Source organism: Alligator sinensis, unplaced genomic scaffold (genome assembly GCF_000455745.1).
Source record: "Alligator sinensis unplaced genomic scaffold, ASM45574v1 scaffold707_1, whole genome shotgun sequence".
In the NCBI taxonomy this organism is placed as follows: domain Eukaryota; kingdom Metazoa; phylum Chordata; order Crocodylia; family Alligatoridae; genus Alligator; species Alligator sinensis.
In genome coordinates, this window is record NW_005842065.1 from 370520 (window position 1) to 383824 (window position 13305).

General features: G+C 45.9%; 1 protein-coding gene across 1 annotated transcript in view; it reads left to right on the forward strand.

Annotated features, from left to right (window-relative positions):
- C3 (complement C3) overlaps positions 1-13305 on the forward strand; it is a 62215-nt gene that overhangs the window by 13398 nt on the left and 35512 nt on the right. Inside the window, exons 10-16 of the mRNA XM_006023345.3 lie at positions 1084-1199; positions 2781-2927; positions 4782-4997; positions 6824-7018; positions 7930-8091; positions 10366-10492; positions 12612-12683. Of these exons, the coding sequence (XP_006023407.1) occupies positions 1084-1199; positions 2781-2927; positions 4782-4997; positions 6824-7018; positions 7930-8091; positions 10366-10492; positions 12612-12683 (1035 nt within the window). The remainder of the gene's footprint in view (positions 1-1083; positions 1200-2780; positions 2928-4781; positions 4998-6823; positions 7019-7929; positions 8092-10365; positions 10493-12611; positions 12684-13305) is intronic.

The window sequence follows — 13305 nt, forward strand, 5'->3', positions numbered from 1 at the left end:
TCGCAGCCTCCAGCATTTTAGGTCTAGGAAGTTCTGATTCAGAAGCCATATCCATCACTTCCGTGCTCTATAGCTACTGATGTCCTTTTCCTTCAAGAAAAAGTCTAATCCCTTTTTGGATCTGGCTAAACTATCAGCTTCCACCACATCTGGTGACAGCAAGTTTCACACTTTAATTACATGCTGGCTATAAAAAAAAAACAAAAACCTGCCTTTTGTTATTTTTAAATGGACTACCTATTAGTTTCCTGTTGTGATCCCTAGTTCTTATCTGGTGAGAGCTAGTCAGTAATAAATCCCTATTGATTATCTCCTCACCATTTAGTTTTATAAACCCTTATCATGTTCCCCCTGAAAAGCATCTCTTGGCTACACTGAATCAGCCTAAACTGAATGGCTCGTTAGCATCTACCAGATTCCTGCTAATCTCTCTTGCCTCTCTCTTTTGTAATGGTCTTGATGTTCCACTATTCAAACTATCCTTTCTTCTGCAATTCTGCTGTCTGTTAACCATTTCTAGTAATGTCTGTCATCTGTTTCACAGCCCTGCAGACTGTTTTGAGCTCTAGCCAGAATGTTTAGCTTAGACATGACTGACAGTGAAGTACTGGAGGTACTACCAAGAGGGTCAAAAAGTACAGATTTTGTTTCACAAATCTGAGTGAGATGCTCATTTGACTATATAAATGATTACAGGGCTAATGAAACACTAGCTTTTCACTATTTTTTGCCTAGTTTATCATGTTTTTTTATACTGTATATATAATCTAGCATATTAGTGTAATACATTTGTATACATTTCAATTAATTTAGATTTGTTTTTGCTTTGATCTCAAATGGAATAATATAGTGCTCAGTCCCTAGCATATAAGTAAAGCTTGTAGTTTCTGTTGAACTGGATAAAAATATGTGATGTACTACACGATCTACACCCCACTATTCAAAATCCTAGACCCATCCATGAAAGAATATGTGGTACATGAATAAAAAAGAACAAGAGACTCATGATAAAATCCCAAAACTGACCGCAAAGAGGCTATGATCCAAAATTTTCACTGCTCCATTCCTTGCTTCTTTCTACAGGCAGTGACATGGTAGAAGCAGAGAGAACTGGAATTCACATTGTGACCTCCCCCTATCAAATCCACTTCACCAAAACCCCCAAGTACTTCAAGCCGGGGATGCCCTTCGAACTCATGGTAATGACCCCTGGAGAGAGTGAATGGGAGAGAACTCTGGATGCTATAATGATAAAACAGTTGTAACAACTTGAGTAGGGACCAAGAATCTGTTCTAATCCATTCTGCCCTCGTAAATCTGGAGTGAGTCTACTAACAACACTCTGGATTGGTCCTGTCACTAACCAACCAGTGTCTGAGCTGAGAAAACAAGATGTAATAGAGCATGTGGCTATTAGCTTGGCGCCAAATATGTCCGAAGATCCTGATTCCCCTTACTGTGTCACTGGTTCCTTAGGTTTTGTGTTTGCAGAGAGGTGATGCTTAAAAGGAGTTCCAGTGAGAGAGGAAAGTGCAGTGAAGGGCAAAAACAGGGAGCCGTATAGTGGTTTACTATTCTCCTTATTATTATTGTCATTATAGTTACTGTTGTTACTACTGGCATCATTGCCATCATCATTATTGTTGTTGTTATTATCATTGTTGTTATTGTTATTAATAATACTACTACTACTAAGGCAAATATGCAAAGAAACCTCCAACCCTGGAGAAACCCACAGAAATTGCATGAGGTTGGAGTTATTCACACAAGAAATCATAGACAACAATATTTCTAATGTATCATTGGTGCTATCAAGAGACGTGTTATATGTGTAAATATAACATTCATTAATATTCAAACAATCTGGCCAGAGACACTGGCTAGTATATGTATGTGTACACACACACACACCCCTAATATATAGATATATATCATTCATATGTGTGTGTGCATGTGTATAGAATAATAGAAAATGAGGGTTGGAAGAGACCTCAGGAGGTCATCTAGTCCAACCTCCTGCTCAAATTGGGACCATCCCCAACTAGATCATTCCAGTCAGAGTTTTGTCGAGCCAGGCCTTAAAAACCTCCAAGGATGGAGATTCCACCACCTCTCTATATAACCTGTTCCAGTGCTTCACCACCTTCCTAGTGAGAGAGTCTTTCCTAATATTCAACCTAAACCTCCTTACTATAACTTGAAACTATTGTTCCTTGTTCTGTCATCTGCTACACCGAGTCTAGCTCCATCCTCTTTCTAACCCTCCTTCAGGTAGTTGAAGGCTGCTATCAAATCCTCTCTCTGCTTCTCTTCTGCAGACTAAATAAGTTCAGTTTCCTCAGCCTCTCCTCATAAGTCATGTCCCCCACCCCCTAACCATTTTTGTTTGCCCTCCGCTGGACCATCTCCAATTTTTCCACATCATTTCTTTAATGGGGGACCAAAAATTGGACACAGTACTCCGCGCGCGTGTGTGTATGAGAGAGAGAGATTCAAAACCAGTAAGCTGTTCAAATATTAATGAATGTTTATTCATTAAGTGTTCCAGCTAATATATAGAATAGATATAAATGATCCTTCTTTTTAAGCCCTTTAGCCCTGCTCCCCTCCAGTAGGGTGTTTAGAGGGGAGCATGAGCGTGGAAAGGAATTCCTCAGTTGGGCATGGGTAGGGACCTGAGGGATTCATTCTTTCCCATCACTCCGCCCAGTTGTTGTTGTTTCAGGCTGTCACAAAATCTCTCCTCATTTCTTGTCTGTCTTTCCAACTGTATGCCTCAGGTCTATGTTACAAACCCTGATGGCTCCCCAGCGCCCCGTGTTCCTGTGAAGGCCGATAATTTCCAGGGGACAGTGTCAACCCAGGGCAATGGAATGGCCAAGCTGATTTTGAACATGCCTGGGGATAAGGAACGAGTCAAAGTCACTGTGAGTAGCCTTCTGGTCCCATCTGCACCTAGTGGGCATTGCCTTAACGGTAGTGTTTTCTGCCTACCACACACACACATACCTCATGCAAGTAGGAAGCTGCATCTTGCATCTCTACAGCCACTCTATATCCCCGGTGCTCCATCATGGGGCCAGAAAAGACCTCCCAAAACACTGAAGTGGCCTCAGGCTACCTACCTTACCCCTAGTTTCGATACCATAATTTCATGCATACAACACACTTTTTTTTAAAAAACTGGAAATTACAGTATGTATTATATGTAAGAAACATGGAGAGAGCCATGTCTGCCCTACTGAGTAAAAACAAAAATAAAATGGGCAGCAATCCACAGGATGAAGACTGTTGAGCAAGGTCTGGATCCCCTACTTCTGCTACTCCCTTACTACAAAGAAAGATCTTTTTTCTGGTTTTTCATGCTTTCCAAAAGTGCATCTTTTATTCTGGGCCATATTGCATGCTGGAAAATGAGGTATTTGCTATACAACAAAGCTGGCTTTTCCCCCATAGTCTATGATGATATTACCAAGATCTGGTCAAACAATGCTAGCCCAGTGATTCACAACCATGGTGTCACAGCACACTGGAGTGCCTTGAGGTCCTTTCAAGGGTGCCATGGGGTGCCACTCAATATTAGCACTGTTAGGTGTGAACACATGATTCATAAGATAAACCCAGAGATTTAACATAGGACTCCAACAAGTTAAAACTGTGCTGACCTGTTGGGGCCTTTCTGAGTTCTTTGCAACACAGGAGTTACTCTAGCATATTTTCCGTAGACAAACAATGCAGGGAAAGAAATGGCTAACATTTTCCAAGGTGGGGCCTGAGTCTAAAAAGGTTGAGAATCACTGGATGAAACCAGAAGCTACAAAACCTGGGAGAACCAGATGACTGCACTGCATCACTCAGCAGCACCTGGTAGATCTCTAAGGCTAGAAATAGACATTGTCAAATGAAGCATGCCATTGGGTGAAACACGCATCGAGTTGAGTCTGTGAGACAATGGGCAACTTGTTCCATGCCATGGGTGAAATATAGGATTTTGAAAAGGGGCATGCACATGATGAGGCGCATCATCCCATATAACACATCACGCATTTTTCTCCAGGTAAAAAGAAACTAGAAGTTTTAATAATGCACTAGGGGCTCAGGGAAGGATTCCTCAAACTAAGATTGAAGCAAAAGCAATATAACTTTATTGGAATGAGTTAAAAAGAAGCTGAAGGGCTGTGAAATAGGAGCTTCATGACCAGGAGCAGCAAACAGGAAGCAAAACTGCAGAACAAAGGCTAGCTTGGTTTGGTGGAACATTGAGACCATTAAAAAGGACAAAGAGTCATTAACACCTATGGAATGAAGAGTTTAGAAGAGATGAGATAGATGATAATGAGCCATGAAATCAAGTGCCTGACTAGAAATGCTGCTGCCACTGCCAAGCAGTTGGTTAGGCTTTGGGTGGAGTAAGAATCAAACGAGGGATTGCAAGTGCACCAGTGCACCCCCTGGATTCACCCCAGTGCACCAGTTTGGGTGGAGTAAGAATCAAACGAGGGATTGCAAGTGCACCAGTGCACCCCCTGGATTCACCCCAGTGCACCAGTGCACCCCCTGTAGGGAAAGCTGTTGCTGATGAGGTCCCAGGGCTGAGACTGCCGATCAGCTGATTTGGCGATCCAAGCTTTGGGACTGCATCAGTGCATCAAACCAGCATGTCTCTAAAGTGGGGAAAGCCAGGCAACATCTTTTTCCACCCTGAGCTCTCAGTGCAGGGGGATGTAGGTCCTAAGCTTGTTCTCAGGTTCAACAATGTCTTTATCCTTCTGCTCCCATAGGTAAGAACAGTCCATGAAAATCTCAAGCCAGAGAATCGTCAGGCCTCCCAGTCCATGGTAGCAGAAGCCTACAAGACCCAAGGAGGGACCAAAAATTACCTCCACCTGGCAGTCACGGCATCCGAGCTCAAATCAGGTGACAACTTGCCAGTGAATTTCCACCTGAAGACTGATAATATAAACATCCTGAATGGCCTCAAACATTTCTCCTACCTGGTAAGTCCTGTGTCCCTTGGGCACTAGTAGTTCCTCTAATATAGGCGCAATCCAAGAAGAGGTTGGACAGGCACTGGTCAGGGATGGTGTAGGCATAGTAAGCCTATGCTCACAATGGGTATCTCCCAGGCTTCTGGGTTTTGCTGATTGCCACTTGGAGCTAGGAAGGGAATTTTTCCCCACTTGTTGCTACAGGAGATAGGGTTTTTGTCCCTGCCATCCCCAGAGGCATTGTGTTGGCTGTAGTCCAGGCTAAGGGTTCTGACTGAGCTGTGCCAATGCTTGGACTCCAAGCCAGAGGTTCCTGGCTAGAGAGTCTTGCCCCTCCACTGAGGGTCAGAGCAACACTGCATCGGGGTCAGAAAGGAATTTTACACCCTGGTTGGATTGAGATGGACTGGTGTGTGTGTGTGTGGCTGGTGGGGGGGCGGGGTTACCTTATTTTGTAGCTGGGGGCATGGCCTCTACCTGGGATCTCCTGAGCATACCTTTACAACCTTGCAGCAGCAGAACATTGGCCACCATGGTCCCCCTGCTTTTCCTGTGGCAGGTTTGGGTTTGATGCCTTGTGTTGTGTTAGGGTTGATGGTAGTTTTACAAAGAGGTTAGATGATGGATTTGTATAGGATGGTTTGGACAAGGCTGATCCTGCCTCAGGCAGGGGGTTGGGCTAGATGTGACTTCTGGGGGTCCCTTCTAGCCCTACTTCTCTGATTTCTCTGATCTGAATTTCCTCAATCTGCCCTCAGTATTTGCACTGAATCTCAGGAGAACCTGTAGCAGGTAGCGTGTCCCAGTCTGGCAATATGTGATTAGGCCCAAAGGCACAGTCTGGCTTAAGCAGAAAAGGGTGGAAGACTGAGCTGAAGTTTAACTCGAAACTGAAACCCTAGATGCTGCTGAAGCCTGGTCTCCATGGGAGAATCTAGGATTTTGAAAAGAACCAAAACCAGGCTGCAGGGTTTGTGAAATCAGAAATAGACCAGAGGCAGCTAACAGGCAGCCACATTGCCCATAGATGGTTAGCTTGATTAGAGGAACATCAAGGCCTTGAAAAAGGAGAGGCTATTTTTAACCCCTGTGGAATGAAGAACAAGGAGCCATTAAATGATAACACCTGTGGAATGAAGAACAAGGAGCCATTAAATCAATCAACTCCGATAGCTGCCTAAACAGAAAGACCACTGCTGCTGCTTGGTGGGGCAGGGATCATAGGGGTGCTTCTGTCCCAGAAAAATCACATTTCCCACCTCAGTCATGCACCCTAATTTTGGAGGGGTTGAGCTTTTGGGGGGAAAGGCATGTATGGTATGAGAGTATTTATGGTAGATCAGTGGTGCTCAGCCTTTTGGCCCGCTGGGCCAGATGAGTGGTGTGGGGCCTGTCTGTGGGCCAGATTGGGCCCTAGGGCCTGGCACCACCTTCTCCCTGCTCCACATGCTGGGACTGGACCCTGGGAGCTAGGCACCACCCCTTCCCACCCCTTGCATAGTGAGATTAGGTCCCAGGAGCCTGGCATTGCCCCTCGCACCCCCTGCAGATGGGATTCAGTCCTAGGAGCCCAGCATTGCCCCCTTGCACTTCCCACATGCCAGGATTGTCTCCCAGGGCTTTGGTACCACCCCACTTCTGCCCCCTGTATGCCAAGATTGGGTCCCAGAGACCCAGCACTGCCCCTTCCTGGTCCCCCACACTGGGATTGGGCTCTGGGGAGCCCCACGGGCTGGACGACACAGCACCATGGGCCAAATCTGACCTGCAGGCTGAAGCTTGAGGCCACTGCAGTAGGTTGATATGCAGATTCACAGCCCCTGTTTCCCCATTAGATCTTGAACAAAGGAAAAATAGTCCAGGCTGGAAGACAACTGAGGCAGGCAGGACAGAACCTGGTGAGCATGCCCCTGCCCATCACGCCAGACCTCGTTCCTTCCTTTCGTATCGTGGCCTACTATCAGGTTGGCAGTTCAGAGATGGTGGCCGACTCAGTCTGGGTGGATGTCAAGGACACCTGCATGGGGACGGTAAGTTGGCTTCCAATGTGCAGCCCTAGAATATGAAAACCCATAAAGGCATCAGCACTGAGGGATTTCCTCTAGCCTTAAAAGGCTAATCCAGCAGGGCCCTGGCCTTTTTACAAGGTGTGCGGGGAGTAAAGCCCCATGCCCTCTCCACATGTCACTCCCATCCCCTTCCCCTGCCTGATCTAATTCTCAGCTTTCTGCTCCATTCCCTGTGCTCTTGGCCCCATTGGCCACTTTGGTTTTTTGCTCCCTGCTCTGTGCTCCTGGCCCCATCTGCTGCTCGGCTTTCTGCTCCATGCCCAATCTGCCACTATGCTGCCTCCCCTCTCCCAAATTATGCTCTCAAAGACATTTAACTATGTAGTACCAATAATGACAACTATAGTTCAGAGAAGAAATGACTGAGGGGAGATTTGATCATAGTCTTCAAAACCCTGAGGGGCAATCCCAGAGAGGATAGAGATGGGCTTTTCTCTCAGGAGAAAGGACTAGAAACAATGGCCTCAAGCTACAGCAGGGAAAACTGAGGTTGGAGATGAGGAGGAATGGTTTGACTCTGAGGGTGTCAAACAGGCAGCCCAGAAAAGTGGCAGAGTCTCAATCTGTGGAAATGTCCAAGAGCAATTTGGATGGACACTGGGCTGGGCTGGTTTAATCAGGGATGATCCGGTCTTGAGCAGTGGGCTGGACTAGATGTGACCTGAGGTCCTGTCCAACCCAACTTTTCTATGATCCTATGACATCAGTGAAGTAGTCCCAGATCCATAGGGCTGCAACTGAAATGAGAATCTGAGTTTCTAATCCTCAAACAACAGGATGGCGTACCTCTTTTCCTGCTGCATGCTGTGAAAAGACATTAGCTACCACTTCTACTCTAAAGCAAACCTCTCCCTTCCACGTCTTTCCTACAGTTGGTGGTAAAAGGAGCCACAGAGGCAGACAACAGAATCCATGAGCCAGGAACGCCAATGAAGATCAAGGTGGAAGGAGACTACAAAGCTCATGTTGGGCTGGTGGCTGTGGACAAAGGTGTCTATGTCCTGAACAAGAAATTCAAGTTCACACAGTCTAAGGTGAGTTATTAATACCTAGGGTGTATTTAGTCTGTAGGAGACAAGGCTGAGGAGGGATTTGATTAGTCTTCAAATCCCTCAAGAGTGATGACACAGAAGATGGATATGGGTTTTTCTCTGTGGCTGTAGGCGACAGGACTAGGCCTCAAGCTGTAGCAGGTGAAACTGCAGTTAGAGATAAGGAGAAACTTCCTGATTCTAAGGCAGGTCAAGCATTGGAACAAGCTGCCCAGAGAAGTGGTAGAGTCTCCATCTCTGGAAAGTCCAAGAACAAGATGGATAGACACTAGGCTGGGCTGGTTTAGTCAGGGATGATCCTGCCTTGGGCAGGAGGCTGGACTAGAAGTTACCTCATGTGGTCAGTTCCAGCCTGACTTGCCTATGATCCCATGATCTCCTAAGTTGACCATAGCCATCAGACTGCCAGTGATGGTCCATCTCCATTTATTGCAGTCCACCATGGGACACACACTCCAGCCATGGAGACGGGCTTCAAAAGGGAAATGCAATGCCATAATGGGCATCTTGACATGTGATCCAGGGTTGTCGCTGTGGGGGAAGGAAGCTACTCTAATTAAAGTGCCCACACCGCTCATGTATTCAGTGTTCCTTGCTTCAAAGTGGTGGCAGGGGCACTTTAACTAAAGCTTGAGCCACTGAGGCTGCTGGAGCATGCTAATCAGCAGACTCAATTAGTCGAGTTGGCTCCAATGTTTTCTAATTAAAGTGCATCAGAGCAGGCATCAGGCACATGTATAGGTGCTCAATGTGACAGCCAGTGCATGTTCTGATTCTACCTCGAGCTGGGGGTCTGACTAGATATGACCTGGTGAAGTTCCTTCCAGCTCAACTTTCCTATGATCTTATACGATGGCCAGGGTTGATGGTAGTTTTATGAAGAGTTTAGAGTATGGATTTGTATAGCATGATTTGGATAGGAATGATCCTGCCTCAGGCAGGGGCTTGGAATAGATATGACCTTTGGAGGTCACTTCCATCCTGATTTATTTTATAATTCCATTAAAGACTTTGACTGTAGCTACAGAACAGCCTGCATGGAAGTTCAGCTCATAGCATTGGTAGACCCGCCAGGAAAGACAATGAGAACCTATTATTCACAGACCTTCCACTCAAGCTAAGCAGGGTACGGGGAAATCAACACTTTGGTGAGAAACCACCATGTGAAATCAATGATTTATCTTCTTGATTCTGCATTCAGCACTCTGGTGAATACAGTCTACATCCCCATGCTCATGTGGGTGATGTGGTAGAACAGACTCTCCATGTTCTCGGTAGAATAGTTGGTCCCCAACATGGTGACTGGGGGCACTGTGCTGCAGGGACAGACTGAAGGCTCAGGACAGGCTCCTTGGTGAACCCAGTGTGGTGGATGGGCATGGGAGTGGGGTAACTCACTCATGAGTCACTGCTGCCCCCCATAGCCTATGCTGCTGGAAAGGCTTCAGCTCTCCCAGAAGTCCTGGCCACTATATATCCCCTGAACTTTTCCAGAATCAGGATGTTTTTGCTGAATTCCAAGCTAGGGGATTACCATATTTTCTCATATATCACACACGTCCCAAAGAAGTCATGTACCTTGTCAACATGTAATAAAAAAGGATGTTTCCAGACTGCACACAACAGCTCAATCCTTCCCAGCCAGTCCACTGGGTGCTTCAGGTGAAAGCTACAGTGTTAAACCGCTCACTGCCACTGCCAGATTAGCAGCAGCTTTTGGCTGCCAGACTGCTGCTGCTACTTGCTTGCCCAGAGAGAAGCAGCAGCCATGCTGCTACAGCATTGTCAAACTTCTGTTCCTCCATGCTTTTATTCCAGTGGCAAAAATCAGCTTCTCCACTTAAGATGCACACTGCAATTTTGGAGGACTGATTTTGGGAGATGGTGTGGTAAATGTGTAAATATGATATATTTTCTCTGTCTGCATTTAGCTGCCTATGTCTTTTTTTTTCTCCTTTCCCTGATATACAAACAGTTGCACTACTGGAATGTAGCAACTGTTTTGCTCCACTTTATAGGTGGACACATTTCAATGGGGACTAAGCTTCCCTAAAGCCTTTTTGCACAGAGCTTCCATTCATTTACCTTGTTGCAAACCCAGTTCAATGGAGTTAAACCAGATTAGCCAAAGTGGAAATGGGACCAGAATGTGGCTCCGTACCAGTAGGAGGCACTGAGACCATTCTGGATGGAAGGCACAATAGAAAGTTAATGAGCTGTTGCTAACAATAACTCTTCAACCATTGCATCCTGCAGATCTGGGACACTGTGGAAAAGAGCGACATTGGCTGCACAGCTGGTGGTGGTAGGGACAATCTGGGTGTCTTTGCAGATGCTGGCCTGGCTCTACAGACTAACACAATCTCAACGCCCCAGAGAACAGGTATGAAGTTGAATGTTGGCCAACGAAAAGGGAGCAGGGCAGGGGAGAAAGTCAGGGAAAGTTGCTGGGATTCAGACCCAGAGGATCCTTCCAAGAGGGTCTTGCTCTTCTGCTCAAGGTCAGTGCAGTGCTGCATTTGGGAACAAAAGGGTATTTTACCCCATGGTCAGATCAGCACAGACTGAGAAGGTTTTGACTTCCTCTGTAGCAGGAGACACAGACTCTGTCTTGGATCTCCTGAGTGTACTTCAGCAACCCTTAAGGCAGCAGGTCATTGATAACTCTCATCCTCTGGCTTTACCTTAGAGATAGGTTAAGTTATTGCTAGTGTCTCAGGGAAATGGCCTTGATAGTTTTGTGACAGGTTGTTTGTGTAGGAATGTGTTAAACAAGGACTTGTCTAGGATAGTTGGTTAGGGCTGATCCTACCTTGAGAAGGAGATTGGAGTAGATGACCTCCTGATGTCCCTTTGAGCCCTACTTTTCTAGGAGTCTGAGCCATGAGTCCCAGCAAGGCAGATCCCACTGGAAATGCCTAGGAACAGAAAGTTTGAGGGTGAGGCAGAGGCCATCATTTCCTCTTGGTCACCTACTTAAAGGATTCATTTTAAAGGATCTTGGGGGTGGGCTTCAAAGCTTTTTCTTTGCTAGGTCAAGGGTTTCATTTGGTTGCTTGTCAATAGAAGCCATCAGCATTTAAGAGATATCTAGTGACTTATTTGAAACTAGCTGATGGCTTCAGCACACTTCCCAAAGAAAAGAAGGGAGGCAACGTCCTCTAGAGATTTACAGCAGGGACTGGGGATCAGGACCCCACCCTGGGTTCTGCTCTGACTCTGTGAGGGAGGGAGGCCTAATGTTTCGAATGGAGGCAGGAGAGCGGGACTCCTGGGGTCCGTCCCAGACATCATTGGTTTGAGTGATTTGTAAACAAGTTCCAGGTCTTGAGGTTCTCTGTTGATAGGATCATAGGAAAGTCAGGCTGGAAGAGACCTCCAGGTTCTGATTTATTTAATACACTTCCAACATCACCCTCCTTTGTCCTTCTGGAAGCATCCCCAGGCTCTTCTGCCTAATCAGCCCTTCTTGGGTTATACCAGGCACAATTCATGGCAGTGACATATGAAGAGCCAGGGTTTCTTGGTGGCCTTCTCCTGTATGCACAGACAGTTCTCTGGCATCTTCACCATTTAGATCAAAGAACATAGGAACTTAGGAAAGTGGGGCTAGAAGGGACCTCAGGGAGGTCACATCTAGTCCAGTCTCCTGCTCAGGGCAGGATCATCCCTGACTAAACCACCCCAGCCCAGTATCTGTCCAATCTGCTCTTGGACATTTCCAGGGATGGAGACTCCACCACTTTTACTGGGCAGCCTGTTCCAATGTTTGACCCCATTCAGGGTCAAAAAGTTCCTCCTCATCTCCAACCTCAGTTTCCCCTGCTGCAGCTTGAGGCCATTGCTTCTAGCCCTGCCCCCTGTGGCCACAGAGAAAAGCCCATCTCCATCTTTCCCTGTCATCAGCTATTAGGGATTTAAAGACTATGATACACTCCCTTTTTAGTCTTCTCTTCTCCACAACAGACTACCCTAATTTTGTCAGCCTGTCCTCATTAGTCCTGCTTCCCAGGCCTCTAGTCAGTCATTTTTGTCACTCTCTGATGGACTTGTTCCAATCTATATATCTGAGCTTTGGTCCCTGAGCAGGGAGACATAGTTAACAGAATTAGTTTGAAGTCAAGTAGAAAGGCTGCTTCCCAGACCTCTGATCATTTGTGGCGCTCTGCTGGACTCTTTCCAATCTGTCCACATCCTTCTTGACATTGAAAGGGACTAATGAACAGAAGCAGGTAATCGCCACATTTCATCAGGGCTGGTCCTGCCTTGAGCAGGAGCCTCGACTAGCTGACATCATGAGATCACTTCCAGCCTAAATTTCCCATGATCCTATGTCACAGACTTCCCAGCCATTTTGGAAATCTCTCCAATGCAATTTTTGAAAGTTATCACTTTACCAACCAACTGAAAGAGGAATGACATGAAACTAAGGGCAGGGCCTCACTTGGCTCAACCAAAAAACAATGGGAGTTTTATTTTATGTTTATCCCCTTCCTTTGCAGAGTTTGATTGTCCCCAGCCAGCCAGTCGTAAGCGTCGCTCCGTTCAGCTCATTGAACATAAGGCCAGCAAAGGTAGGTCTGAGTTAGCCTGGAATAGGGTATCTGTCATCCCCAGTCAAAGCAGGAATCCTACTTCTCAAGTAGAACCCACTGGCCACTCCTTACCCTCTTTTGCCAATTGTGGGGTGATTTGGGGTCACAGGTGGATCTAGGTTTTGAAAAGATGGGTGCACATGGTGAGGTACATCATCCCATATAATGCAACACATTTTTCTCCAGTTGGAGAAACTAGAAGCTTTACTAATAGGCTAGGAGCCTAGGGCTAGATTATTCAGTTTAAGCTCAAACTAAAACAATATAACTGCATTAGAATGTATGCTAATTTGCTAGCTTGTATATTAAGTTTGAAAAATACAAACTAAGCAAAAACAGTTTAGAGATAGTGAAGTGTTGGAAGCACTGCCGAGGAAGCTAGACTTCATTTTACAAATCTGAATAAGAGACATACATTGAACTCTGAAGGCTCCAGGACTAATCAAAAACTGTCAGTCATTTCCACATCTGAGTTCATCTGCCCACACCTGAGTTAATTCTTCTAGCTAGAGCTAAAGTTCGTAGGACTGTGAAATAGAGAGATATTACCAGAACTGGCTAATAGATATCAACGTTGCAGAAGAAAGAATAGTCTGAATAG